Here is a 26,603-nt window from a genome sequence, read left to right as displayed (position 1 = left end):
ACCGGTGCTTTATGCTTTGTTTGCTTGTCAACTGATGCGTGATTTGTGGGTCTGCTTCCAAGAAGGATCGTTAGAGGCTGCTTTTGATGTTAAAACACACGTAAAATGCATGAAAATGAAAACGGAAAGTGGTATTCAAAGGGAGTGGAGCATGGGGTGTATGGGCGCTGGCTTATGTCAGCCGTCCTAGGTGAACACGGGAGGGCGTGTGTTGCTGAAGGATGGTGAGCTGGCGCCTCTGTGCTGAGATTCCCAGTTACCCGCTTGTTAGCTCTGTGGCTGGGCAAGTCATGGGCCCCCTCTGGGCCTCGGTTTCCTTATCTGTAAAATGAAGGGAACGTAGGTCATGGTGCTCTTGTAAGGATTAATAGTAGCATGTAGTGCAGGCATATCATGTCTAATAAATGGGAGTTCATGTTTTAATGCATTTAGCTTGGCAATTCCTCATAGCACATTCAAAAAGGGAAAGGTCATTGGCAAGGGCACTTTGCTCTTAAGTACCTGCTGTGGGTGGAGACCGCTTCTGCCTTGGAAAGCTTTAGGTGAAGTTGGGAACCAGTGTTCTAGTTATAATTGCAGCCGACATCTGGCAGCATAAATCCGGCACTGTGTGGTGGGGTATGGAGCAGGAGAGCTCATCTAGGACTTCTGAAATCCACAGCTGGCAGAGTCCAGTTCTCGGCAGAGGCTGGCCTTGGAGGAGGACGTGCAGGGTTTTAATGGGTAAGAAAATGGGCCAAGGCAGGTGGGGGTGGGGCAGGCCTGGCAATGCCACCCGGGGGGGGGGTTCCTTTTCTCTCTCTGGACCTCAGTGTCCCCATGTGTTCACTGCAAGATGGACTGTATACTCTGTAACCCTGAGACCTTGAGCCAGACTTCTGACAGTCCCTTGGTGGCAACCATGGACTCCGGGGTGACTGATGGGTGGCATCTTAGCCCCCAGCCAGGCGGTACTGCGGGGCTATGGGGGATGGTGTGGGCAGCAGATTACAGCAGAGGAAGGGATTTGCTTCTGGTCTCCGCCTCCCAAGGGTGTAATTGCACTGGAGAAACTCCTGCACAGCTGGGAAGCAAATGTGGAGGATTTTCTTTGCTGTTCGTGGTGGGTGGGGCAGGCTAGGGCGGGGTAGCTGGTGGAGAAACACGGCTGTGGGGTATGGCTGGGTAATGGGTGGTGGGGTGACTGTGCTGGGGGTGTGACAGGATGGGAGGGGCCAAGTCAGCTCTGGGGAGTGGCCCTGGGATTGCATGTGGGGCTACCAGTGCCTGGCTGGCAGCCACTCCTCCTCCCCGAGGCCAGGTGCCCATTCAAATAATTTTGAGCCTGCTTGTGGGGCTCTCCCTGAACTCCTCTCAGCTCCCCGCCCCATACTCGTGCCTGTGACCCAGATGCCCATGATGACACCATTTGAACATCTCGGCACCATGTGAGTTTGCCTGTCCATTTGTGTGCCTGTGAGAGGGGAGGGAGTAGGGGGCAGGGTCAGGAGTGACCCAGGCAGGGTGAGCGTGGGCTGGGTGAGCATGCGGGGCTCTGGGGACCTGCTCCATTCACCTGGCAGCAGCATCACACCAGATAAAACCTTGGAGCCCAGAGGCCTGCATCTTCAGTGCCCAGTGCCAGGCTTGGTACCTGGCGGTGCTCAGGTACAGAATGAGGGAACAGGGAATGGATCCTCTGCTTGTTCCCAACTTCCAGTGTGCTCCCAAGCCTGACGTCTCTTCCTCTTTCTGGATCCACTATCAATTTGATATGTGGCCTTGGGTCAGTTCCTTCCTGAGCCTCAGTTTCCAACTCCATTAAATGGATAATCATTTTGTTAGCCTGTATCACTATGTGCCAGGCACTGAGAAGTTTTACACACATCATCTCTCTTAGTCTTGGCAAGAGCCCTGCAAGATAGATTAGTATAAACCCTATTTTATACTTGGGGAAATGGAGGCTCAGAGAGGTCGAGAGATTTGTGCAAAGGTCACAGGCTGGTAAATAATGGAGGCAAGGTTCAAGACCATGCAAGCTGGCTGCAGTCTGAGCCTTTCACAGAGAGGCTAGCAGCCATTGCATCACTGCCCCTCAGACGGTTGGGGTGAAACAGCATGATGCATTCGGCCCTTCACAAGAGGCCTGCTGCACATGGTAGGCAGCAAGTACATGGGAGTTGGGTTGTTAAGTGCATTTTACCGTAAAAGGCACAGGGAGCTCTTGGTCTCATTCCTGGAGCCCACCTGTCTATCCATGGCAGAGCTGGACCTCCTCCCCGGTCCTGCTCTCTAGACAGCTTGGTCTCCGAGAAGTCCCTTGTACCTCTGCCTCCTTTTCCTTTGGGTCCTAGAGAGGATTGTGGGGGCACCAGAGCATTTTGGAGTGACGGGTGGGGTTGTGAATGACTTTCAACTCCAGAGCAGTGGCCACAGTTACCGTGGTATTTCCCGAAAGTGCAGTGTTGCCATGGCATCTCCATGACAACCAGAGCATCTCATTCATTATCCCCAGCACCTTGGCAGGGAAAGCTAGGCCTAGGGCTGGGAGAGCACAGTGGAAGCCTGGCTGAGGGCTGGAGGCCTTGGTAGCTGAGGCCCCCTCATGCTCTCCCCTGTCCCTGCCAAGATTCCCCTATGGGCTCTGGATCCATCACCATTTCATGGGGTCTGGGTTCAAATTTCAGCTCTGTCACTGACTAGCTGTATGGTTTTGGGCAAGTGACTTAGCATCTCTGAGTCTTATTTTCTGCAGCTGTAAGTGTGAATAATGACAGTACTAGTTGTAAGGATTAATTGAGAGAAAGTATGTAAAAGTGCTCAGCGCAGTGCCCAGCTCAGGGTAAACGCAGTTAAAAATAACGATGATAATTATAATGGTATTATTGCTATTATTTTTATTATAGAAACACCTGGGCTTCATGGAGGACTGAAAGTCACTTCACCTTGGGCCTCAGTCTCCTTATCTGTACACTGGGAATAATAACAGCTGCTCATCATTTATATCCTGAGTATTCAGTAAGGACCATTGCTGGGAAAAGTAATGGGAGCTTCCACAATGAATCAGACTTGTCCCTGCCCTTTGGGGCACCCAGGCATGTGGGGAAGCCCTCTGTGTGCCAGGTACCAGGCAGGGCCTGCCCATGCACAGGTCAGTATATCCTGGTTCTGCCCCGTGATCTGCAGGTTCCAGGGCACAGAGCCGTGTGTAGAAATGCCCCAAGTCTGCTCTGCATGGACCACACACTCAGATGTGCTCAGGGGCTGGGCAGGAAGCCAAATGAGAGAGGGAGGTTGGTTATGGGACTGTGTTAACCCATCTGAGGCCGGCGCTTTATAGCGTCAGCTGATGGTGGCCAGTGGGCGTGTGTCACCAAAATGTGCTCTTTTTATATTTCTTTTTTAAATTTTATGTATTTATTTTATTTTTTTGGCCATGCTGTGCTGCATGCAGGAGCTTTGTTCCCTGACCGGGGATCGAACCCGTGCCTCTGCAGTGGAAGCTCGGAGTCTTAAACACTGGACTGCCAGGGAAGTCCCTAAAATGTACTCTTTTTAAAGAAGTTGGAAGTTCTGACTTTTATATGAAATCTCCTGATTTTAAGATGTTGATAGCTAATCTCAAAGAAAAATGCCGTCAAGGAACAAGAATGCTGCATCCTGTTTTAGCTTGAGGCTCCTGGTTTTCAGCTTCCATGCTATAGCTTACGGATGGGATGGGAGCCTAAGGAATGGGACATGGGGGCGGGAAATGGGGTGATGGGTGGAGATGACTTCAGAGAGGTGATGACATTGGAACTAGGGTCTGGAAGGATGAGTAAGTGTCCCAAGGGGTAGGGGGAGGCATTCCAAGCAATGGGAACTTCATTAGCAAAGGCTTGGATGCATGACCAAGATTGGTGACTGGTTGGGCGAGGCTGGAGTTTAGGGAAACGGCTGGTGATGTCGGCAAGGCCCAGGCAGGCCCGGGGCGGGAGGGAGGTGTTGAGGCCTCAGCCCCCCAGCTGTCCTTGAGGCCTGGGTGGCTGCAGAGGGGTTAGAAACCCACAGTTTGCCATCCCTTGAGCTACAGGGGTACAGGAATTCAGGCGGGCACGGAGGGCCTTGAATGGCTGGTGCCAGGCCTTTGAGGGGTTGCAGTGGGGCCAGTGCTGGAGGCCCCCGTTGCCAGCTCACTGGTGGTCAGCACTTTGCCAGGGTATTCGGCCTTCTCTGGGGATGGGGGCCAGTTGGCCCACTCTCTTTCTCCCTTTACCCTCTCTCGGGCCTGGGCTTTGCGTGGCCTTCTCCCTAGCCTGCTGGCCTCTATCTGGCCTCTGCTCATCCATCCAGCTCCCGGGCAAGACACGCCTTCTCAAAATGGGGATTTGGGATTCCAAGGGCTGTTAGAGACTTGAGAGAGAGAGTGCACGGAACCTGATGGTGTTTTGTGCGCTCAGGTGTTACCCACATCGTGAGTATGTTAAATAGGCAACAGGAGGGCATGAAAACAGCGGCTGACCCTTGCTCAGCACTGTGTGCCAGGCATGGCACCTCCTATGTATCCACTCATTTAATTTTCACAACTTCGGGAAATATGTCAAGTTTTCCCATTTTACAGATTAGGAAGCTGGGGGCACTGAGAAGTTAAATAACTTGCCCAAGATTACAAAATTACTGGGTGGTAGGGCTTGGGTTTGAACGAAGCTGCCTGGCTCTAGTCTGCCCACGTAGTCCTTAGGCTCTACTAACTAGGGCTTTAGGTCCATGGATGGGGTAGGGGACACGGAGTTTGGACTCTGAAATTGTTAAAACATTTTCTAGCATATGTGCATATTTTTTATGGAGAAATGTTGTCAGATTCACGCAGGGGTCTGTGACCCCGAGATGCCTGAGACTGCTGGTTGTGTCGTCATTAGCACACAGGTGGAAAGGCTGTTAATGCAATAGACCGAAGGCCAGAGACCCGCAGTGCCCAGGCCTGCAGGGGATGTGGGGCTAGGTGGCCCGAATAGGCAGGTGCCCCCAGGCAGCAGGCAGGGCACCTTCGAGGCAGCTCTGCCTCCCCACCCACTGTGCTCCTGCCCTGGCCCCAGGCCAAGGCTCGCTGTGGCTGCAGGGCAGAGGGCTGCCCTTATCAATGGGAAGTGGGACATGGGTGCCCTTTGGGAATAATGGCAGGGCCAGTCACCTCAGCTCTTGTGGCTCCACCCAGGAAGCCTGCCCCTTCTGGCCCTGCTCTCAGGTGGAATTGCAGGGACTCCCTGGAAAGCTCTGCCTACTGCCTTAGCTCCAAGCTGTGTATGTGTCCCTCACTGTTCCTACCCCTGGTCAACCCTTACTTGGTCTTCTGGCCAGTTCAGCTACTACTTCCTCCAAGAAGCCTTCCATTGTCCTCCCCCTTCCTCCTGCAGGGGGATTAAGTGCCCCTCAGTTCTCTCAAATACCCTCCCTTCCCCTGTCACACTCCCTGCATTGTAGGTGCTTGTTTTCTTGGCTGCCCCAGCTTCCCTGTGATGCTGGCACATAGTGGAGACTGAATTGTAGAACATCAGAGGTGGAAGAGCCCCCAGACACCATCTGGCCCAGGCCCCTCTCTAACAGGCGAGAAGCCCAGAAAGGGGCAGGGTGTGCCTGGGGTCACACAGCACGTTATGGCAGAACTGGGAGCAGACCCGATGTCCAAGACATGTCCTCATTTCACACCCCTGCCTCTTGCTTCTGAGCACATCTTTTAAAAACATTTGTTTTCTTATATTCACAAAAATAATAAATGATTATTGTAGAAAATTTAGGAAACAAAGGCAAATAAAAACCAGAGATAATTGTTACCATTTTTGTTTAGTTTTTTGGATTCGTACCAGTTTCTGGCTTATGCATAAAATTTTTCACAAAAATATGACCATGCATACGGTCTTACAAATGTTTTCCACTTTAACAATATATATGGTAATTATATTTCTTTTTCTTTTCTTAATTTTTGGCTGCATTGGGTCTTCGTTGCTCCGTGCAGGCTTTCTCTGGTTGCAGTGAGTGGGGGCTACTCTTCTTTGCGGTGTGTGGGCTTCTCATTGCAGTGACTTCTCTTGTTGCGGAGCGTGGGCTCTAGGCGCGCAGGCTTCAGTAGTTGTGGCGCATGGGCTCGGTAGCTGTGGCTCACGGGCTTAGTTGCTCTGCGTGGCATGTGGGATCTTCCTGGACCAGGGCTCGAACCCATGTCCCCTGCATTGGCAGGCAGCTTCTTAACCACTGCGCCACCAGGGAAGTCCTGGTAATTATATTTCTATGTCAGTAAATGTCCTCCTTCAACATATTGTAAATGGCTGCCCGGGATTCCATCACATGCTTGCATTATAATTGCTAAAGACAATCCCCTATGGTTGGGCATTTGCTATTATAAACATCTGTTGCTGTTATAAACAGCACTGGGAGTCGTATTCTTGTGGGGAAATCTTGACACACTTCTGCAATTACTCCCTGTAGGATAAGTTCCTAGAAGTACAATTGTAGGGTCTCTAGTATACTGTATCCACGCTAAGCATACCATATAGTCTTGGGCTGGGAGGGATTTTGAAGATCTTCCCCCCAACCCCGATTCTGGGTCTGAGGCTCACATTCCCTCCCTGGCAGCAGCCCAGTCCCTCACACCTTCTGTCCTTGTCCCCGTCTCCCATCTCCAGGGGAGCTCTTCTGCCAGCTTTCAGCAGCTGCCTCCACTCATGTTAAAGGGAGACTGGAGGACCGTGGTATGGGGGGCCGCTGTTTGGGTGAGGATGTTGGGCAACTTGGGATCCTCAAGTTGGGGGGTTCAGTCGCCTGCTGTCCTTGTGCCACTGTGGGCACGTACCCTGAGGATGAGAGATGCCTGTTGCATTAAGGGGCAGATAGCGACAGCTGCGATTTCTTGAGCGTTGCTTATGCGGGGCTCCTCTGACAGGTTTACTCACTTATCTCTTGGCCCCACCCCGCTGCTGCAGGGGTGGTGCTTTCCAGATGAGACCACTGGTGTTTGAGAGGGGCTCCTAGCACAGCCAAGCTGCTGATGCCTCACAGCCCTGAGTTTGCATCCTAGCCTGAGCCTCAGTCTTTTCGTCTGTCAGATGGGGCTGCTGGGTGCATTCAGAGAAATGGGTGGGGAAGCACGTGGGGAAGTGAGGGGAAGATGGTGAGAACGTGGTGTTGGGTCGTGATTTAGAATTCCACCTCTAGCTCCTAGGCCTTGCAAATGTTTAGTGTCTCACTTTGTCCTTCCTGCTTCTGGAGTTTTCTTGGTTTAGTCTTGGACTGATCATTATGATAAATAGCAACTATCATTGTAGACATCATATGCTAGGTACTGCCCAGTGTGATTTATACACATTAGTGGATGTAACCTCCCAGCCTCTTGTGAGGCAGGTACTGTTGTCAACAGATGGGGAGGCTGAGGCTCAGAGAGATTGACAAGCTTGCCCCAAATCATGAACTCACGTTGGGTAGCGGTCATTGAATCTGGGCCCACCGCGAGGTCAGGACCTGTGGGTCCACAGTCAGCGGACCCCCGGAGCCCACACTCTGACTTTCCGCCTTCTGACTCTCCTCCTCTCTCCACAGCCTTAGCCCCGGGGGCCCCACCGAGCGAGCGGCATGCGACACCCCCAGGCATGCCCAGCATCCTTCAGCCCACTGCCCAGCCCCCCCAGGAGGCCCTAACGCCCTGGGGCACTTCTGCTGTGCACAGGACCACGTGGGGATTTGCCATGGTGACATAAAGGGGCGCGGAGGAAGGAAGGAGCGCAACCAGCCGCGGACTGCCCCCCTGGCTGGGAGGAAGGGCCGGGGCCCGGATCCTCCACTGCCACTGCCCACTTCGGGCCTTGCTCGCTGAGTCTCTGTGAACTTGTTGGTCGGTGGACAACTTGGGAGTCTTCTCCTGCGTGGGGCCTTGGGGCAGCCGGGGCGGCCGGGCCCCCGGTGGCCGAGGTCTCGGGGGCCAGGATGCCCGCCCTGGCGCGCCTCCGCAGGCTGTGTCGGCACATGTCCCCGCAGGCTGTACTTTTCCTGCTGTTCGCCTTCTGCCTGTTCAGCGTTTTTGTCTCGGCCTACTACCTGTATGGCTGGAAGCGGGGCCTGGAGCCCTCGGTGGACGCCCCCGAGCCTGACTGTGGGGACCCGCCGCCCGTGGCCCCCAGCCGTCTGCTGCCACTCAAGCCCATACAGGTGGCTGCCCCTTCCCGCACGGACCCGTGGGTGCTGGTGTTCGTGGAGAGCCTCTACTCCCAGCTGGGCCAGGAGGTGGTGGCCATCCTGGAGTCTAGCCGCTTCAAGTACCGTACAGAGATTGCACCGGGCAAGGGTGACATGCCCACACTCACCGACAAGGGCCGCGGCCGCTTTGCCCTCATCATCTATGAGAACATCCTCAAGTACGTCAACCTGGATGCCTGGAACAGGGAGCTGCTGGACAAGTATTGCGTGGCCTACGGCGTGGGCATCATCGGCTTCTTCAAGGTATGTGGGGAGCGGGTCCCCGAGCTGCGGAGAGCCCCAGCTGAGTTTGATTCTTATCCCCACACTTGCTAACTGGGTGTCTGACTCTCCTCATCTGAAAAATGGGTGTAATGGTAACGCCTCCTCCTAGGTTGTCATGAAAGGTAAGTGGGTGAGTGTAGGTAAGGCACTTGGAGCGCCTGGTGCCTGGCGTCTAGTAGGTACTTTTTAAGTATTAGCTTTCGTTGGGAGCACACGACAGGGGCATTGGCTTCCACGCATGGGGCCCGGCACACAGCAGGCTCGTGCCTAAGGGAGGCCCCAGGGATGGGTGCAAGGGAGGAGAGCATATGCCCTGCTGGGTCCCTCAAAACCTTTCATGTCAGTCCTCCCAATGGATGAGGTGTGTCCCTGTTTTGCAGATGGGCAAACCAAGGCTCAGGAGGATTAAGTTAGGTCACAGGAGGCCATGTAGCCAGTAAGTGGGAGAGCCAGGGTCTGAACCCAGACTTAGACAGTTGGGGGCTCTGGGTCCTGCACCCTTTCCTCTTGGCTGTGGAGGGGTGTGGAGTTTATGTACCTCTTGAACCAGAGCCATTTTGCGTTGGAAGAAAGAGGAGAAAGAAATCCCAGTGGACCGGTGAGCTGCTCTGGGCTCCACGGGGTACCCAGAGCAACTGCTAGGACCACAGCCCTTGCTGAAGAAAGTGTCGTGGAGAAGCTGTCCTTGGGAAGGAGGTTGTGAACAGCTGGATGGGGGATCCAGAGGCTCTGGTCAGAGAACTCTGACGCGCAAGCTGGGTGGTTGGGACTGTAGTTGGGTGCTCGGGGGTGTTTGTTCCATCATTCAGCAAATAGTGCTTACCATGTTCCAGGTCCTTCGCTAGGCACTGGGGACACGGTGGTTATCGAAGTGTGCAAAGTCCCGGCTGTGGTGCTGTGGACATTTCAGTGCAGTGGGTGACTAGACAGTGAACAAATAAACATACCATGTGACAGGTGGTGATAAGTACAAAAAAAAAAAGAAAGCGGGGAAGGGCACTGGGTGATGGATATGGGCGGTTGGTGCTGGTTTTGATAGAATGCATTACCAGTGATGTCATCTTTGATAAAGTGACCAGAAGGGAGTGAGAGGAGCCCGCGGCTCTCTGTGCAAAGGGCCTTCCAGGCAGAGGGGACAGTAAACACACGGGTCCCAAGGCCGGCTCTTGCTTGGCCTGAGTGGGGAGAGGAGCAGGAGATGGGTCAGAAGTGGGCCGTGTCCACCGATGGCTGCTCGTTCGTCCCCAGGCGTTGGCGGCACAGCCTCGCCCTGGACCCGTGCTCTGTGCTGGGAGGAGCCTGGTCTAGCTGAGGGTTTCTCACGGCTGTGTTCTTTCATGCACTAATGGATCGGGTTGCTCTGCCACTAAAACAGGTTTTGTGGGCCAAGAAATTGAAGGCCCTTAGAAGTCCTGCAGTAGAGCAACCTGGTGAGATTTGTTCCCCAGCTGGCTTAATGACAAAACCCTTTATTTCATGGCTCACTGTCTGGGAAACGCTGGCCCGGTTTATGGCTGGGCAGTGGCATAGCGTCAGACAGCTTCATTGTCTGCTTCCCTTTGCTCCTGGACTCTGTTCCCTTTCCTGCCATGAACTTCATTAGGCTTGATTCAGAGCCCCAGGCCTGAAAAGCATCACAATGGCTGACGCTTGCCGAGTGCTCACCCAGTGCCACGCACGTCCTACGTGCTTTATGTGAATCAACACATTTGACCCTCATAAACCATCCTCCAAGCCAGGTGGATGTCATCTGATTTAAGAGAGAAGGAAACTGAGGCAAAGAGGGGTGAAGCAATGTGCCCACACTCACACCTCTAATAAGCACAGACCTAGGATTTGAACCCAGGTGGTCTGGCTCCAGAGGCTTTATTCCTTTCACTGTGGGATGAGTCCAGGAACTTCAAATACCATTTATTCTATTTAGTAGAATTTGCATCAGAGGCCACAACTGGTGCACAGAGCTCCCACAGTCTGTGGGGACCAAGTAGTGGGCTGTGGTCATTGGGCACAGTCGGTACAACATAGCTTGGATCCTATCAGGCCCCAGTTCCTTGCTCTACAGAAGGTGAACACGAGGCCCAAGGAGGGGCAGGGAGGTGCTCAGAGTCTCCCTGTGGGGTCAGTGGCAATTCCAGGTCTCCATGCTCTTCCTACCCTGCTGTGTAAGACGAGACCCCTCCTTGGTTTTGACCAGGGGCCTGTGACTTTCTGCTCTAACGGGAGCCATCTGGTGGTCAAGCTGCATCCTTCTGCTCTTCTGCAAGGCCTGCTTCAATGCTGTGCATCGGGCTTGGGACTCCAGGGATCTGGAGACACTCACTTTCCAATGCCCGCTGGCACTGGATTCCCAGGTCAGTGGGAGAGCAGGGGCTGAAAAGTCCAGACTCTGGTTCAACTCGTTCTGTCACTTCTAGGCAGAGTGACCTTGGGCAGGATAGTCAACCCATCTGTGAAGTGGGGGCCAATCACAGCACCACCTCACTGTGCCATGTTGAAGATGGGACAGTGGATGGGAAGCATTAGCCCGGTGCCTGGTACCCAGAGCCACCCAATAAATGGCAGCCGGCATGCCTTGTCATCTCACCTCAGCACACACAGCTGGTGGTAGCTCTTTATCTGTCTTGTGGCTTGGCCAGCACGTGCCCCTGAGGACCCTGAGGGTGGGAGCGGGTCTTCATCAGTAGCCCCATTTCCTGGCTCAGCCTTGCAGCTCCAGGTGCCCCGGGGTTGAGCACATCCTGGTAGAGGCCTGACAAGGGCCACTAATGCTTGATTGCACCCTTGCTACATGCCAGACCCTGAGCTCATTGCATTGCAGACCTTATCGTATGTAATGCTCACAGCTACCCTGTGAAGTGGGCACTATATTTTCAGATGAGGACTCAAGGCTCAGAAAGTTACGTGGCTCTCTAGACCGGCACAGCTAATAAGTCACAGCCAGGATTCGACCACCACGCTCAGCCCTTCTAAGCCAACCACGGGTGAGCGCGTCGGAGCAAACTGACCGACGGATGTGGGACGTGAGGCCCTGAGAGGTAGCACCTTGGGGACCCCAAGGTTCCCAAGGTCATGCAGCCAGTTACTACCTAAGTCTGCACTAGGTCTCCCATTCCCTCATCAGGGCTCTTCCTTCCTCTGCCTGATGACCCCACTGGAAGATTTGGTGTCTCCTGCGTGGGTCCCCAGGCGCTGAACAACAGGAGGGATTCCCCTCCCATGGGGCGAGGCCCGCAGTCGGGGTCAGTCTCTGCGATGCCGAGGCTTACTCTCCATTCCCTTCCCCAGATGGTTGCTTTCACTGCGGACTGGGGTGGACAGTCGGCAACTTGGCTTTCTCCCTTCCTTGATGCCTCCCAGCTGGGCAGCTGGCTGAGCTGCCAGCGCCTGGCAGTCAGCTCAGAGTCGGGGCTTTGAAATGGGATCCCTCAGTGCCTGTGATCCAGTGTGGCCTCCCAGGCCACAGCAGGTGATGGACAGGGCCTGAAATGTCACTGGCCCCCACTGCCTTTGTCCCCAGTGCTGGCTTAGTGGTCTTGGAGAGCTGGGGGCTGAGGGAGGGGCCTCTCAGTTGGGGGCTGTCAACACCAGACAGAGGCTGGCTCAGGACAGGGTGGGAGTTGGCAGGTACTCCTGGTGTGTGGAGAGTCAAATGCAGGCCCTTTATCTCAGTTTACGAGGCAAGGGCCCTGCAGAGCCTTCGTGGGAATTAGAAAAAAGCACTTCTGCATGAAGGTTATTACTAAAAGGCACCCTGGGCAGATGTCGCTCTACTTGAGGCCCAGGGCTCAGCCCTCAGCTGAGTGTCCTTGCTCAGTGCTCACGTGGTGAGCTCTCCAGGGTGGCCCTGTGTACCACTGTGCCTGCCTCTCCAACCTCATTTGCTGCCCTTTGTCCACTCTTGATTCATCCCACCCCACTCATTCTTCACACAGTGGCCAGATGGATCTTTTTAACATGCAAATTGGAACCTGTCATCCCTCTGTTCAAAACCCTTTGATGGAGTCTTTGATGGCTTCCCACTGCCACTTAAAGCCTCTAGGGTCCTGCAGGTCTGGTCCCAGCTGACCTTTCTGCCTCATCTCCTCTCCTCCCTCTTGATCACTCTGCTGGCCTCTTGATATTCCTTGACTGTGCTGAGCTCTCTCCAACCTCAGGGCCTTTGCACTTGCTGTTCGTTGAACTTGGCTCTCACCTCTCCCCTAGTTGATGCTTACTCAGTCCCTTTCCCCAGGAAGCCTCTCTTGAGCCAGCTGACTATGCCCAGTTATCTACTCTTCTAGGACTGAACCTCCTCTGTGTAGCATGTGTCACACTGAAGTTTACGTATGTTTCTGCTATATTGATTACTCTCTCTCTTCTCTGCTCACCTTTACAGTCACGAGGGCAGGAGCCATGTCTGTTTTTCTCACTGTATCCCTGTTACTTAACACAGTGCCTGGCATAGTGAACAATTGTGGGATAAACAAATGAAACCCGTAATGAAAAGCTGTCACGTGCCAGGTATTTGGGATCTGTCTGTTCTTCTTTCTTTTTAAAAATCCAGTTACTCATCCGATATGCGTTTGCTCCCACTGGGTGTCAAGCCTCTGCTGGCACCAGGGATCCAAGGTGGAAGTGACATAGTATTTGCCCTTGAGAGGGTGCAGACTGGTGGGGGAGACTCTGAACACATAATGCAGGAGCCAGGGTGAGAAGTGCTACAGCTGAGGCTTTAATGCCCCAGGGAGGCCAATGAAGAGAAAAGGGTAGATGCATGTTTCCTTCCTTCCTTCCTTCCTTCCTTCCTTCCTTCCTTCCTTCCTTCCTTCCTTCCTTCCTTCCTTCCTTCCTTCCTTCCTCCCTCCCTCCCTCCCTCCCTCCCTCCCTCCCTCCCTCCCTCCCTCCCTCCCTCCTTCCCTCCTTCCTTCCTTCCTTCCTTCTCCCTTCCTCCTCCCTCCCCCCTCCCTCCCTCCCTCCCTGCCTCCCCCCCCCCTTCCTTCCTGCGTTGGGTCTTCATTGCTGCATGTGGGCTTGGGCGGGGGCTAATCTGCATTGCGATGCGCAGGCTTCTCATTGCCGTGGCTTCTCTTTTTGCAGAGCATAGGCTCTAGGTGCTCAAGCTTCAGTAGTTGTGGCATGCGGGCTCTAGAGCGCAGGCTCGGTAGTTGTGGCGCACGGGCTTAGTTGCTCCGTGGCATGTGGGATCTTCCCGGACCAGGGCTCAAACCTGTGTCCCCTGCATTGGCAGGTGGATTCTTAACCACTGTGCCACCAGGGAAGTCCTGATGCATGGGGTTTTGAAGGATGAGCAGTTTGTCAGGCCAAGAAGACCAAAAGGAGTTGGCACAGGGACAAAGACAAATTGTACTGTATCCAGAGGCAGGTGGCTGGGAGGGTAAGGAGCAGGGGCTGTGAGTCTAGGGAAGAGGAAAAGGGGGTGCTGTGGGTACTGCCTGCAGGTTCCCAGGGAGCTGACAGCAGCGGGTCCTGGGAGGAGAGGGAGGCACAGGGAGCTGGGCTCCTCTGGGACGTAGCCTTGGGAGTGCTGGGGGCCCATGGGGGTTGGGAGCACAGTGGGCAGAGTGTCTGCTCCTGCACTCCCAGAAGATACCTCGTCTTTGATCTCTTCTCTGTTGGCATCCGCCCAGGATTTCTCCTGAAGAAGGGATTGTGACAAAAGCCAGCTTGGAAACCCCAGGCAGGGGAGCCTGGTGGTCAGGTGTGTGGGCTCAGGGGTCAGCCATCTGGCAGTGAGGTGTGGCTCGTCCTGACCACGGTGCAGCTCAGGGCAGCACCGCCCTCAGAGCCTGGGTATCCTCGTCTGTGAAGCGGGGATGACGGAGGAGCCCTCCTCCTGAGGCTGACGTGAGGACTGAACGAGCAACGGGCGATGCCGCTGGCTCTGTTCTAAGCGCTTCGCGGGAGCCAACGCTCAGCCTCCTCCATCACCCCTTGAGGGATTTACCATTCTTGGCCATGTTTTACAGCAGAGGAAACTGAGGCACGGGGAGGTTACCTGACTCGCCCAAGGCCACGCAGTCTGGTGGCAGAATCCATGCTCTCCACTGCTAGACTTCCCTGTGTGTGATTTTGGACAAGTTACTTAGCCTTTCTGGGCCTAGTCTCCTCGTCTGTATAATGGGAATGGTAGTGATGCCTCCATCGTGGGGTCACTGTGAGGATTACGGCACCCCTTCATGTAACGTGCACGAGCTCGGTTCCTGGCTTTGGTGAGCACGGCATGTGTGTTAGCTGGTATGTTACGATGACAGGCAGAGCGGGGTTTGCACCGCTAGGTCAGCACAGGATCAGGAATGTGACGAGCCCTCTGTGAATGTTCGTGAGTGCTGTTGACATGACTGTTAGGAGTCCACAACTGATACTCCGTGGTCCCTTGGGGCTGTGGTTCTGACGGCTCTCTTCCCCCCTGCCCCGCCCCACCCCACCCGGCTGCAGGCCAATGAGAACAGCCTGCTGAGCGCGCAGCTCAAAGGTTTCCCCCTGTTCCTGCACTCCAACCTGGGCCTGAAGGACTGCAGCATCAACCCCAAGTCCCCGCTGCTGTACGTGACGCGGCCCAGCGAGGTGGAGAAGGGCGTGCTGCCCGGCGAGGACTGGACCGTATTCCAGTCGAACCACTCCACCTACGAGCCTGTGCTCCTGGCCAAGACGCGGTCGTCCGAGTCCATCCCGCACCTGGGCGCGGATGCCGGCCTTCATGCCGCGCTGCATGCCACTGTGGTCCAGGACCTGGGCCTCCACGACGGAATCCAGCGCGTGCTCTTCGGCAACAACCTCAACTTCTGGCTGCACAAGCTCGTCTTCGTCGACGCCGTGGCCTTCCTCACAGGCAAGCGCCTCTCGCTGCCTCTGGACCGCTACATCCTGGTGGACATTGACGACATCTTTGTGGGCAAGGAGGGCACGCGCATGAAGGTGGAGGACGTGAAGGTATGGCTGGGGGCGCCAGACCGTGTAGGGTGGGCCTCGCCACCTTCAGAACTTACTGTCCCCATCGTGACTTTGCTGTCTGCACCTCCTCTGTGCTGTCAGTCCCCCTCCCTTGGCCACTTGGTTTTATTGTCTTATTAGAAGCAAGTGCCATTTAAAATTATTTGAAGTATTGAATATACAGGAATTTTGCCTCTGGTTATATGGAGCTCAAGAATATAACTACGGGGAGATGGTAGCTGTGCAGAGAGTACCTACCTCTTAATCCAGACATGATTTTTAACTCTCAAAAATGTTTGTGTCAGTACCAAAGCTCCTACAAAACTCCTAAAACAAGAATTAGAGTGTGAATCATATACAAGGCATACTTTAACTGCGGTCTGTATAGATAGTGAAAGGCATGTGTTTAATTCAAAAAATGTTTACAAAACTAAACTGTATGTAAAAGCATTTTGCAAACCATGAAATTTTACACATGTATCACTATAAAAGAGAAGCCTGCAAATTAAGACCATTTTCATCTACTCACTACTTTACTCAGAGTTGTATGCAAAAGGAACAACATCACTAGTGTAAATGGGGAAGTCAGTATCAGTTGCCATAAATAGAGGGCAACCATAACAATAGATCCAATGAAAACGAAACAGAGGATTAAATTCTAGCGAAGTACTGCTGCCTACTGATGACCTGTCCTCTCTTATACGAGATTAGTGAGAGTTAGAAACGTATTAGCACCAAACCAAGACTTCTTTTTGACGATAGGAGGAGGATTGAAAAAGAGACTTAATTAAGAGGAATGCTTTCCTCCGTGTGGGTGCTGTGTTGGGATTGGCCGTGGGTCCTGGAGGGAAGGCCCTGGGCTGGGGCAGGGGGTGGGGTCCATCGTCCTCCTGCCTTGGTCTAGAGTGAACTCTCTGCCCCTCCGTACACCTCCAGGGGAGAGCAGAGCAGATGATGCTGAGGAGCAGGCACTGTCTGGGGAGTCAAGACCTGGGTTCCAGTCTCAATCTGCCCCTAACTGACTGGGTGACTTGGGCAAGTCCCTTCCACTCTCTGAGCTTCAGCGGTGAAATGACAAGATGGGGTGGATGGGAAGGACCTGGACGGCTGGGGTGAGGGGGCATGTGCAGATGCCAGACTCTGAGCCCTCCCGGCTCTACCTCTGGGACAGAGCAGTGTTGCTTTGATCTGCTTTACCCACTGGGTTTGCTCCTGAGATTTCACTTCCTCAGGGGCTCCCCTATTGAAAGAAAGTTTTGAGACGACTCCTGTTGAGCCTTCCAGCTCTGAGGCGTCATGCAATGCCCCGACCCACCTCTAGCAAAGTAGATTACTCTGTTTTCTCCTTAGGACGTTCTTCAGGTGGCCCAACCTTGCTCTCTCCTGCTGTAACGTAGGTCTTTGCTTCCTGTCCAGGATGAGTCCTTGAGACTGGTCCAGGGTCGACCCCATGAAGAAATCAGGCTGCCAGGCTCACTGTGTCTCCTGTGAACCCTGGGCTTGCCCTTCTTGGTTCTTATTTTCCCCATTATTGGAATGAGAGGAATGCTAGCAGTTTGGAGCCTTTTCTGTAGAAGAATACCAAAAGAGATGCCCTCTTCAGTGTACTCAGCTCCGTGCAGACTGTAGAGCTCTATGCCAGCCAGGTCCCATTTGCTTTAAACATCCTTTTGAGTCAGAAAGGGCAGGTTTTTCTTTTTCTTTAATCCCAAGGACTGGCTACAACTGAGCTTTTCTTGCAGAGACATGAATGTTGCCTCATTAACTTGTATAGTACGGGCTGTACAGTGCAACTTAAATGATACCAACAGCAGTGCTTATTCAAGGCTTGGCAAGTGCCAGGCTCTGTGCTCAGCCCTTTCTGTGCATTGCATCATCTGATCCTCACAGCAGCTCTGTGAGGTGGGTATTGTTTTAAATCCCATTTTACAGACACTAAGACTCAGAGAGGTGAAGTAACTGGCCCAAGGCCACACAGCTAGAGCATGGGCGTCCACCAGGTAGTGCATGGCCTTGGTAAGATGCCGGTGGTGGCCCCAAGGAGGGCCAGGACTTTTTGTTTGCAAAGTGTTCTGATAGCGGGCTCTTCTTACAGGTTTCCTAGCAGGCTTGTGCATCATACCTGGTAGGGATTTTTTTGAGTCCTGACTCCAGAGGACAACTGTATGTTTGTTTCACAAGTGTCAGCATCCCTTCATTGACTTGCAAAGCACTGGGTGAGCTGTGCATGGAAACACTGCATTGCTGGGCACACAATACGTCTCTGGAAAAGTCGTGGTCCTTTGACATCAGCCTTGCAGTCACCAACGAGGTGAAATCCCCCATGTTTGACAGATGAAGACATGAGGCTCACAGGGGCAGTGACCACAGACATGATAATGGCACTATTTTTCATCAGTTACCAAAATGTCAGGCTGTTTTACATGCAGTATCTCATTTAATCCTCCCAAGAGCCCCCTGAGGGAGCTCTTATTATCCCTATTTCACACCTGGGGAAACTGGGGCCTGGAGAATTTGCATAGCTTTCTCAAGGGCATGGCAGAACCAGGCTAGAGTCTATGTCTTGTCTTGCCAGAGGCCTGGTGGAGGCGGCAGCACAGGGCTGGCTTCGTGGGTATGGGACCTGTATAGTCACACAGGGCCCCATGCTTGGAAGGGGCCCATATTCAAGATAATGCTCTGCTATTTCCTTCTTGACATTTTCAACAATCTTTGAGCAAGGGTCCCTATTTCCATTTTTCTATGGGCCCTGCCAACTTTGTAGTTGGTCCTGCAGGAGCTGAACCCTTCTGGGAGGAGCGGGGAACTTCTGGCTTCCCCTCACCCCTTTCTCCCCACTCTGCCTATCCTAGGCCCTATTTGATACGCAGAACGAACTACGGACACACATCCCAAACTTCACTTTCAACCTGGGCTACTCAGGGAAATTCTTCCACACAGGTAAGTGGGCCTGGCTCTGCCCCCACTAGCAACTTCCAGGGGCCCTCAACATCCAGACCCTCGGAGTGCTATGCCATGGGGGCAGCAGGTGGGCGGGTGGGCCCACTTAGGGCCACATTTGACCTCTGTGGCCTCTCCCAGAGCCAGGCAGCCCACAGAGCAGTCGCAGCCCCAGACACAGGGCATTTGGAGACAGCAGTGACACACGATGGCCCCCACTCATCTGTCCCCGGGCCTCAGACTCTGCTGTTCAGCGGGGTGGGCATCTTCTCCCTCTTGTCTCCCTCTCACCACCACCTTTTAATATTCTTTGTACTACTTCAGCCTTAGAAAGGAATTGGTTGAATTTTACGAATTTTACAGAAATACGTAGCAGAGAAAATGAAAATGCCCTATAACTGCACCCACCCCAGAGATGAGCACTGTCACGAGTTTTTCTTTCTTTTTTTTTTTTTAATTTTATTGGAGTATAGTTAATTTACAATGTTGTGTTAGTTTCAGGTGTACAGCAGAGTCATTCAGTTATACGTATATTTATTCTTTTTTAGATTCTTTCCTCACATAGGTTATCACAGAATTTTTCTTTTTTTTTTTGGCTGTGCTGCCTGGCTTGTGGGATCTTAGTTCCCTGACCAGGGATTGAACCCAGGCCCTCAGCAGTGAAAGTGTGGAGTCCTAAACACTGCACCACCAGGGAATTCCCTCATCACAGGCTATTGAGTAGAGTTCCCTGTGCTATTCAGTAGGTCCTTGTTGCTTATCTATTTTATACATGGTAGTGTATGTTAATCCCAAGCTCCTGATTTATCCTTCCCCACCATGTTTCCCCTTAGGTGACCATAAGTTAGGTAACCATTTTTGATATCTGTAAGTCTGTTTCTGTTTTGTAAATAAGTCCATTTGTATCATTTTTTTAAAAATTAGCTTTCACATATGAGTGACATGATATTTGCCTTTCTCTGTCTGGCTTAGTTAGTATGATAATCTCTAGGTCCATCCATGTTGCTGCAAATGGCATTATTTCATTCATTTTTATGGCTGTGTAATATTCCATTGTATATATGTACCACATCTTTTTAATCCATTTGTCTGTTGATGGACATTTAGGTGGCTTCCGTGTCTTGGCTGTTGTAAATAGTGCTGCAGTGAACATTGGCGTGCGTGTATCTTTTCAAATTATGGTTTTCTCTGGATATATGCCCAGGACTGGGATTACTGGATCATATGGTAGTTCTATTTTTGGTTTTTTAAGGAACCTCCTTACTGTTTTCCATAGTGGTTGTACTAATTTACATTCTCACCAACAGTATAGGAGGGTTCTCTTTTCTCTGCACCCTCTCCAGCATTTATTATTTGTAGACTTTTTTTTGGTTGCACTGCATGGCATGTGGGATCTTAGTTCCCTCATCAGAGATTGAATCCACATCCCCTGCATTGGAAGCACGGAGTCTTAACCACTGGACTGCCAGGGAAGTCCCATTAATTTCTCTTTCTCATCTTTTGTTGTTAGTGTGTAGTAATGTAAGAGATTTCTCTGTATTCATTTTGTATCCTGCAACTTTACCAAATTCATTGATGAGCTCTAGTAGTTTTCTTGTATCATCTTTAGGATATTCTATGTATAGTATAATGTCATCTTCAAACAGTGACAGGTTTACTTCTTCTTTTCCAATTTGGATTCCTTTTATTTCTTTTTCTTCTCTGATTGCCATAGCTAGGACTTCAAAAACCATGTTGAATAAAAGTGGTGATGGTGGACATCCTTGCCTTGTTCCTGATCTTACAGGGAATGCTTTCAGCTTTCCACCATTGAGAATGATGTTAGCTGTGGGTTTGTCATATATGGCCTTTATTATGTTGGGGTAAGTTCCCTCTATGCCTACTTTCTTGAGAGTTTTTATCATAAATAGGTGTTGAGTTTTGTCAAAAGCTTTTTCTGCATCTATTGAGATGATCGTATGATTTTTGTTCTTCAGTTTATTAATGTGGTGTATCACATTGATTGATTTGCAGATACTGAAGAATCCTTGCATCCTTGGGATAAATGCCCTTGATCATGGTGTGTGATCCTTTTAATCTGTTGCCAGATTTGATTTGCTAGTATTCTGTTGAGTATTTTTGCATCTATGTTCATCAGTGTTATTGGCCTTTAATTTTCTTTTTTTGTGGTATCTTTGCCAGGTGTTGGTATCAGGGTGATGGTGACCTCATAGAATGAGCTTGGGAGTATTCCTTCCTGTGTACTTTTTTGGAAGAGTTTCAGAAGGATAGGTGTTAACTCTTCTCTAAATGTTTGATAGAATTCACCTGTGAAGCCATCTGTCATGGACTTTGGTTGGGAGTTTTTTAATCACTGTTTCAATTTCAGTACTTGTGATTGGTATGTTCATATTTTCTATTTCTTCCTGGTTCAGTCTTGGGAAGTTGTAGCTTTTTAAGAATTTTTTTTTTTTTTTTTTTTTTGGTGGTACACGGGCCTCTCACTGTTGTGGCCTCTCCCGTTGCGGAGCACAGGCTCCGGATGCGCAAGCTCAGCGGCCATGGCTCACGGGCCTAGCCACTCCGCGGCATGTGGGATCTTCCCGGACCGGGGCATGAACCCGTGTCCCCTGTATCGGCAGGCGGACTCTCAACCACTGCGCCACCAGGGAAGCCCTAAGAATTTTTCCATTTATTCTTGTCCATTTTAGTGGCCCATAGTTGCCTGTATGTATTTTATTGGCCCATAGTTGCCTGTATCATTGTCTATGATCCTTTGTATTTCTGTGGTGTCCACTGTAACTTCTCCTTTTTCATTTCTAATTTTATTGATTTGAATTCTCCCTTTTTTTCCTGATGAGTATGGCAAAAAGTTTATCAATTTTGTTTATCTTTTTAAAGAACCAGCTTTTAGTTTCATTGATCTTTTCTCTTGTTTTCTTTGTCTCTATTTCATTTATTTCTGCTCTGATCTTTATGGTTTCTTTTCTTCTACTAATTTTGGGTTTTCTTTGTTCTTCTTTCTCTAGTTGCTTTAGATGTAAGGTTAGGTTGTTTATTAGCCTATTAATCTCTGAATAACCTTTATTCAGAGATTTTTCTTGTTTCCTGAGGTAAGATTGTATTGCTGTAAACGTCTCTCTTAGAACAGCTTTTGCTGCATCCCATAGGTTTTGGACTGTTGTATTTTCATTGTCACTTGTCTCTAGGTATTTTTTGATTTCCTCTTTGACTTCTTCAGAGATCCGTGGGTGGTTTAGTAACATATGGTTTAGCCTCCATGTGTTTGTGTTTTTTAAAGTTTTTTTTCCTGTTATGAATTTCTAATCTCATAGTGTTATGGTCAGAAAAGATGCTTGATGTGATTTCAGTTTTCTTAAATTTACCAAGGCTTGATTTGTGGCCCAAGATGTGATCTATCCTGGAGAATGTTCCATGAGCACTTGAGAAGAAAGTGTATTCTGCTGCTTTCAGATGGAATGTCCTATAAATATCAGTTAAGTTCATGTGGTCTAAGGCTTGTGTTTCCTTGTAGATTTTCTGTCTGGATCATCTGTCCATTGGTGTTAGTGGGGTGTTAAAGTCCCCCACTATTATTGTGTTACTGTTCATTTCCCCTTTTATGGCTGTTAGCATTTGCCTTATGTATTGAGGTGCTCCTATGTTGGGTGCATATATATTTACAATTGTTATATCTTCTTCTTGGATTGATCCCTTGATCGTTATGTAGTGTCCTTCCTTGTCTCTTGTAAGAGTCTTTATTTTAGAGTCTATTTTGTTTGATATGAGTATTGCTACTCCAGCTTTCTTTTGATTTGCATTTGCATGGAATATCTTTTTCTGTCCCCTCACTTTCAGTCTGTCTGTGTCCCTGTGTCTGAAGTGGGTCTCTTGTAGGCGACATATATATGGGTCTTGTTTTTGTATCCATTCAGCGAGCCCATGTCTTTTGGTTGAAGCATTTAATCCATTTAATTTAAGGTAATTATTTAAATGTATATTCCTATTGCCATTTTGTTAATTGTTTTGGACTTGTTTTTGGAGGTCTTTTTTCTTCCCTTCCTCTTTTGTCCTCTTGTCTTATGATTTGATGTCTATCTTTAGTATTGTGTTTGGATTGCTTTTTCTTTTTTTGTGTGTGTGTCTGTTGTAGACTTTTGGTGTGCAGTTTCCATGAGGTTTTGATACAGCAGGCTGTATATGTACAAGATTGTTTTAAGTTGCTGGTCTCTTAATTTCCAATGCATTTCCAATATCCTGCATTTGTACTCTCCTCTTGATTGCTGGTTTTGATATCATATTTGTGTGTGGATGATTTCCTACCTTTACTTTATGTTGCCTTTACTGGTGAGTTTTCCTATTTATAGTTCTCTTGATTCTAGTTGTGGCCTTTTCTTTTCTGCCTAGAGAAGTTCCTATAGGATTTGTTCTAAGGCTGGTTTGGTGGTGCTGAATTCACTTTGCTTTTACTTGTCTGTAAAGCTTTGATTTCTCCATCAAATCTGAACGAGAGCCTTGCTGGGTATTCTTGGTTGTAGGTTTTTCCCTTTTATCACTTTAAATATATCATGCCAATAAATAAATAAATAAATAAATAAATATATCGTGCCACTCCCTTCTGGCCTGCAGAGTTTCTGCCGAAAAATCAGCTTGATGACCTTTTGGGGATTCCCTTGTATGTTATTTGTTGCTTTTCCCTTGTTGCTTTTAATAATTTTTCTTTGTCTTTAATTTTTGTCAGTTTGATTAATATGTGTCTCGGCATGTTCCTCCTTGGGTTTATCTTGTATTGGACTCTCCGCATTTCCTGGACTTGAGTGACTGGTTCCTTCTCCTGTTAGGGAAGTTTTCTGCTATAATATCTTCATATATTTCCTCAGGCCCTTTCTCTCTCTCTTCTCCTTCTGGGACCCCTATAATGCAAATGTTGGTGCATTTAATGTTGTTCCAGAGGTCTCTGAGACTGTCCTCATTTCTTTTCATTCTTTTTTCTTTATTCTGTTCTGTGGCAGTGATTTCCACCATTCTGTCTTCCAGCTCACTGATTCATTCTTCTGCTTCAGTTATTCTGCTGTTGATTCCTTCTAGTGTATTTTTCATTCCAGTTATTGTGTTCTTCATCTCTGTTTGTTCTTTAAATCTCTAGCTCTTTGTTAAACATCTCTTGTATCTTCACAATCTGTGCTTCTATTCTTTTTCCAAGATCTTGGATCATCTTTACTATCATTACTCTAAATTCTTCTTCAGGTAGGTTGCCTGTCTCCATTTCATTTAATTGTTCTTGTGGGTTTTTATCTTGTTCCTTCATCTGGAATGAGTTTTTTTTTATTTTTGAGTCTTAAGGGTTGAGGTTGAAGGCTCAGGGTTGCCTGGTTCATACTTGCCCTCCTCTTGGGGGCTTTCCCAAGGTCCTCACAAGCTGCCCCTTGGGACTGGGCAGAAGGGAACAGCCTCTGAGTAGTCATCTGTAGTGAGCATTCCCTCGAGCTGCCTTTTGCGTGGGTCACAGTGAGGACAGCCTCTCTTGAGTTCTAGGCAAACCCTATTAGTCTGCAGTTCTGGGAGGAAAGTCTGCAGCATAGCTCCAAAGCCAAATAAGAGCAACACTTGGTTGTCTGTGTGTATTTTTATATTCTTAACCCTTAGCATATCAGATGTAGTTGTAGTGATATACACAAGACAGGGTTAAACATCTTGTACATATACAAAGAGCATCTACAAGTCAATAAGTAAAAGACAAATGACCCAGTAGAAAAATAGGAATAGGATCACAGCAGGCAAGTCAGAGCTAGAAGAAACCATTAGAATCATTGCCTCTGAACTGCATATTGCATAGACAGGCCCCAAGGGCCAGAGATGGGGAGTACTTGGCCAAAGTCACCCACTGAGTCAAGGCCATGCTCGAATCCAGGGCCCTGGACTGGGGCTCTATCTGCCCCACACTGTAGCTCACGGAACCGCTCTAAGCAGCTCTCAGGTGGGCTGTGGCCGTGCACACCCATCACCAGGCCTCATGGCAGGTGGGCCGGGCTGAGCTGCCTGTGCTCGGGCTGTAGGTACTGATGCTGAGGACGCGGGGGACGACCTGCTGCTGTCGTACGTGAAGGAGTTTTGGTGGTTCCCCCACATGTGGAGCCACATGCAGCCCCACCTTTTCCACAACCAGTCCGTACTGGCTGAGCAGATGGCCCTGAACAAGAAGTTCGCTGTCGTGAGTAAGATTCCCTACAGGGCAGAGCCGGGAGGGCTCGGGGCTGGGCTGGGGGTCAGAAGTACTGGCCTTGTGCTGCTTCTGCAGTTCGTCTGACAGCTTTTTATTAACATCTTTATAGCTGCTGTCTCATTAAAGCCTCACAGGGATCCCAAGAGGCTGGTATCTCAATACCCTCATTTTAAACAAGAAACTGGAGCTCTGGGAGGCCACACCAGCTAATAAGAGGTCCGTGCAGGACTTAAACCCAGGCCTGTTTGCTTCCTGAGCCCAAGCTCTCATCCTCAGGCTAGAGTGGGTACCCCAGAAGGCTGGAGGAGATGCCCAGCAAGGAGGGGATGAAGCCTGCTTGCTGGCTCAGCCTGAGCCACCAGCCAGTCAGAGGCCAAGAGAGGCAGGAACAGCACCCGTCCTTGTTCCTCACTCCTGGTGCTGGAGGAAGTGAATGCTGGGCCGAATTGGAGTCCCGGCTTGGCTGGTGCCTCTTTCCGAGACTCTGGGCCCTGAGCCTCAGCTTCCCCATCTGCACCTCAAGGGCTCAGACCCGCTGCTCTGCCGTTCTAGCCTCTGATTTTTCTCTGCAAAGGGGAGATAAAGCCCAGAGGGGAAGAAACCCTCTGCTCACCCTGCCCTGGCCCTCCTCTCCCCAGGAGCACGGCATTCCCACAGACATGGGGTACGCAGTGGCGCCCCACCACTCGGGCGTGTACCCTGTGCACGTGCAGCTGTACGAGGCCTGGAAGCAGGTGTGGAACATCCGCGTGACCAGCACGGAGGAGTACCCCCACCTGAAGCCAGCCCGCTACCGCCGCGGCTTCATCCACAACGGCATCATGGTGAGTGTGGCCCAGAGCCTGGGAGGCGGGTGTGCACATGCTCTCCTGGGACGCATGAGTCTGGGGAGCTGGTTAGGGGTTTCAGGCCACTTTCTACTGTCCCCTCTGTCACCTGAGGCTCTCTATCCCGGGGAAGGAGGACTACCAGTCTGCCTCTTTCGTGAGCTACTCCTATGCTTTTGTGACAGGGGATCAGGAGATGAGCATTCTTTAATGGGCCTCTAGTGAGGCCCTGGGAAAGGCCTCTGTCTCATCCATTCGTTGGCTTATGTAAAATGTGTGTCTGTCGCTTTTCTACACACTGGGAATACTGAAGTGCACAAAATCAAAAGTCCTCACCTTTGTAGACCTGACATTCTAGTGGCAGGAGACAGTGCATTCATAACTGTGTAAAGTATACAATGGTCAGATGGCATAAATGCTGTGGAGAAAAATCAAGCAGGGAATGGAGACAGGGAGTACTGAGGAGAGGAGAAGCTTAAACAGGATGGTTAGGGAGAGCCTTCCTGGGAATGAGCCATGCTGCTACATGAGGAAGAGCATGCGTGGCAGAGAAGACAAGTGCAAAGGCCCTGAGGCAGGCTTGTGCTGCGTGGTTTTGAGGACCAACTAAGAGACAAGTATGGCTGGAAGGGAGCAAGTTGGGGGGAGGTGGTAGGAGATGAGGCCAGAGGGGTGATTGATGGACCAGATCATGCAGGGCAACATAAGGCCTCTGGATGGACTTTAGCTTTTAGTCTGTGATGGGAGGGTTTTGAATGGAGTGCTCTTATGATCTAACTCATATTTTAAGAGGATTTCCATCATTCTGGCTGCTGTGAGTTGCAAAGCCTGTAGGGGGCCAAGTGGGGAGCAGGGAGACCAGTTAGGAGGCCGCTGCAGTCTTCCCGTTGAGGCATAGTGGCTTGGACCAGGGTGCAATGCTGGGACGTGATCACATTCTGGACATATTTAGAAGTTACAGCCAACAGGAATTGCTGATGACTTGGATATAGAGTATGGGAGAGAGAGGTAAGGCAAGGATGACTCCAGGTTTTTGGCCTCAGCCACTGGAGTGGCTAGACGGTTCTCATCAGTCCAGATGGGCAGTCATGGGAAGGCCAGATTCATGCCTGCATCCATCTATCCTCTGACCTCCCAGGCATTCCTACTGACTCTGGGGATGAGGCGGTGACGAGACGGGTGAGTTCTCTGCCCTCCTGGATCGCATACTAAACAGCTAAACCCATGTACAACCAAGA

General features: G+C 50.6%; 1 protein-coding gene across 3 annotated transcripts in view; it reads left to right on the top strand.

Annotated features, from left to right (window-relative positions):
- NDST1 (N-deacetylase and N-sulfotransferase 1) overlaps window positions 1–26,603 on the top strand; it is a 65,210-nt gene that overhangs the window by 21,912 nt on the left and 16,695 nt on the right. For all 3 annotated transcript variants that reach the window (XM_032627961.1, XM_032627962.1, XM_032627960.1), the window contains exons 2-6: window positions 7,549–8,445; window positions 14,902–15,396; window positions 18,249–18,336; window positions 24,372–24,526; window positions 25,177–25,362. In XM_032627961.1, coding sequence (XP_032483852.1) covers window positions 7,933–8,445; window positions 14,902–15,396; window positions 18,249–18,336; window positions 24,372–24,526; window positions 25,177–25,362 — 1,437 coding nt within the window. In that variant the 5' untranslated portion in view covers window positions 7,549–7,932. The remainder of the gene's footprint in view (window positions 1–7,548; window positions 8,446–14,901; window positions 15,397–18,248; window positions 18,337–24,371; window positions 24,527–25,176; window positions 25,363–26,603) is intronic.

This window comes from Phocoena sinus, chromosome 3 (genome assembly GCF_008692025.1).
Source record: "Phocoena sinus isolate mPhoSin1 chromosome 3, mPhoSin1.pri, whole genome shotgun sequence".
NCBI lineage: Eukaryota > Metazoa > Chordata > Mammalia > Artiodactyla > Phocoenidae > Phocoena > Phocoena sinus.
The sequence above is the reverse complement of the archived record's forward strand: the minus strand, read 5'-3'. Positions and strand labels throughout refer to the sequence as shown.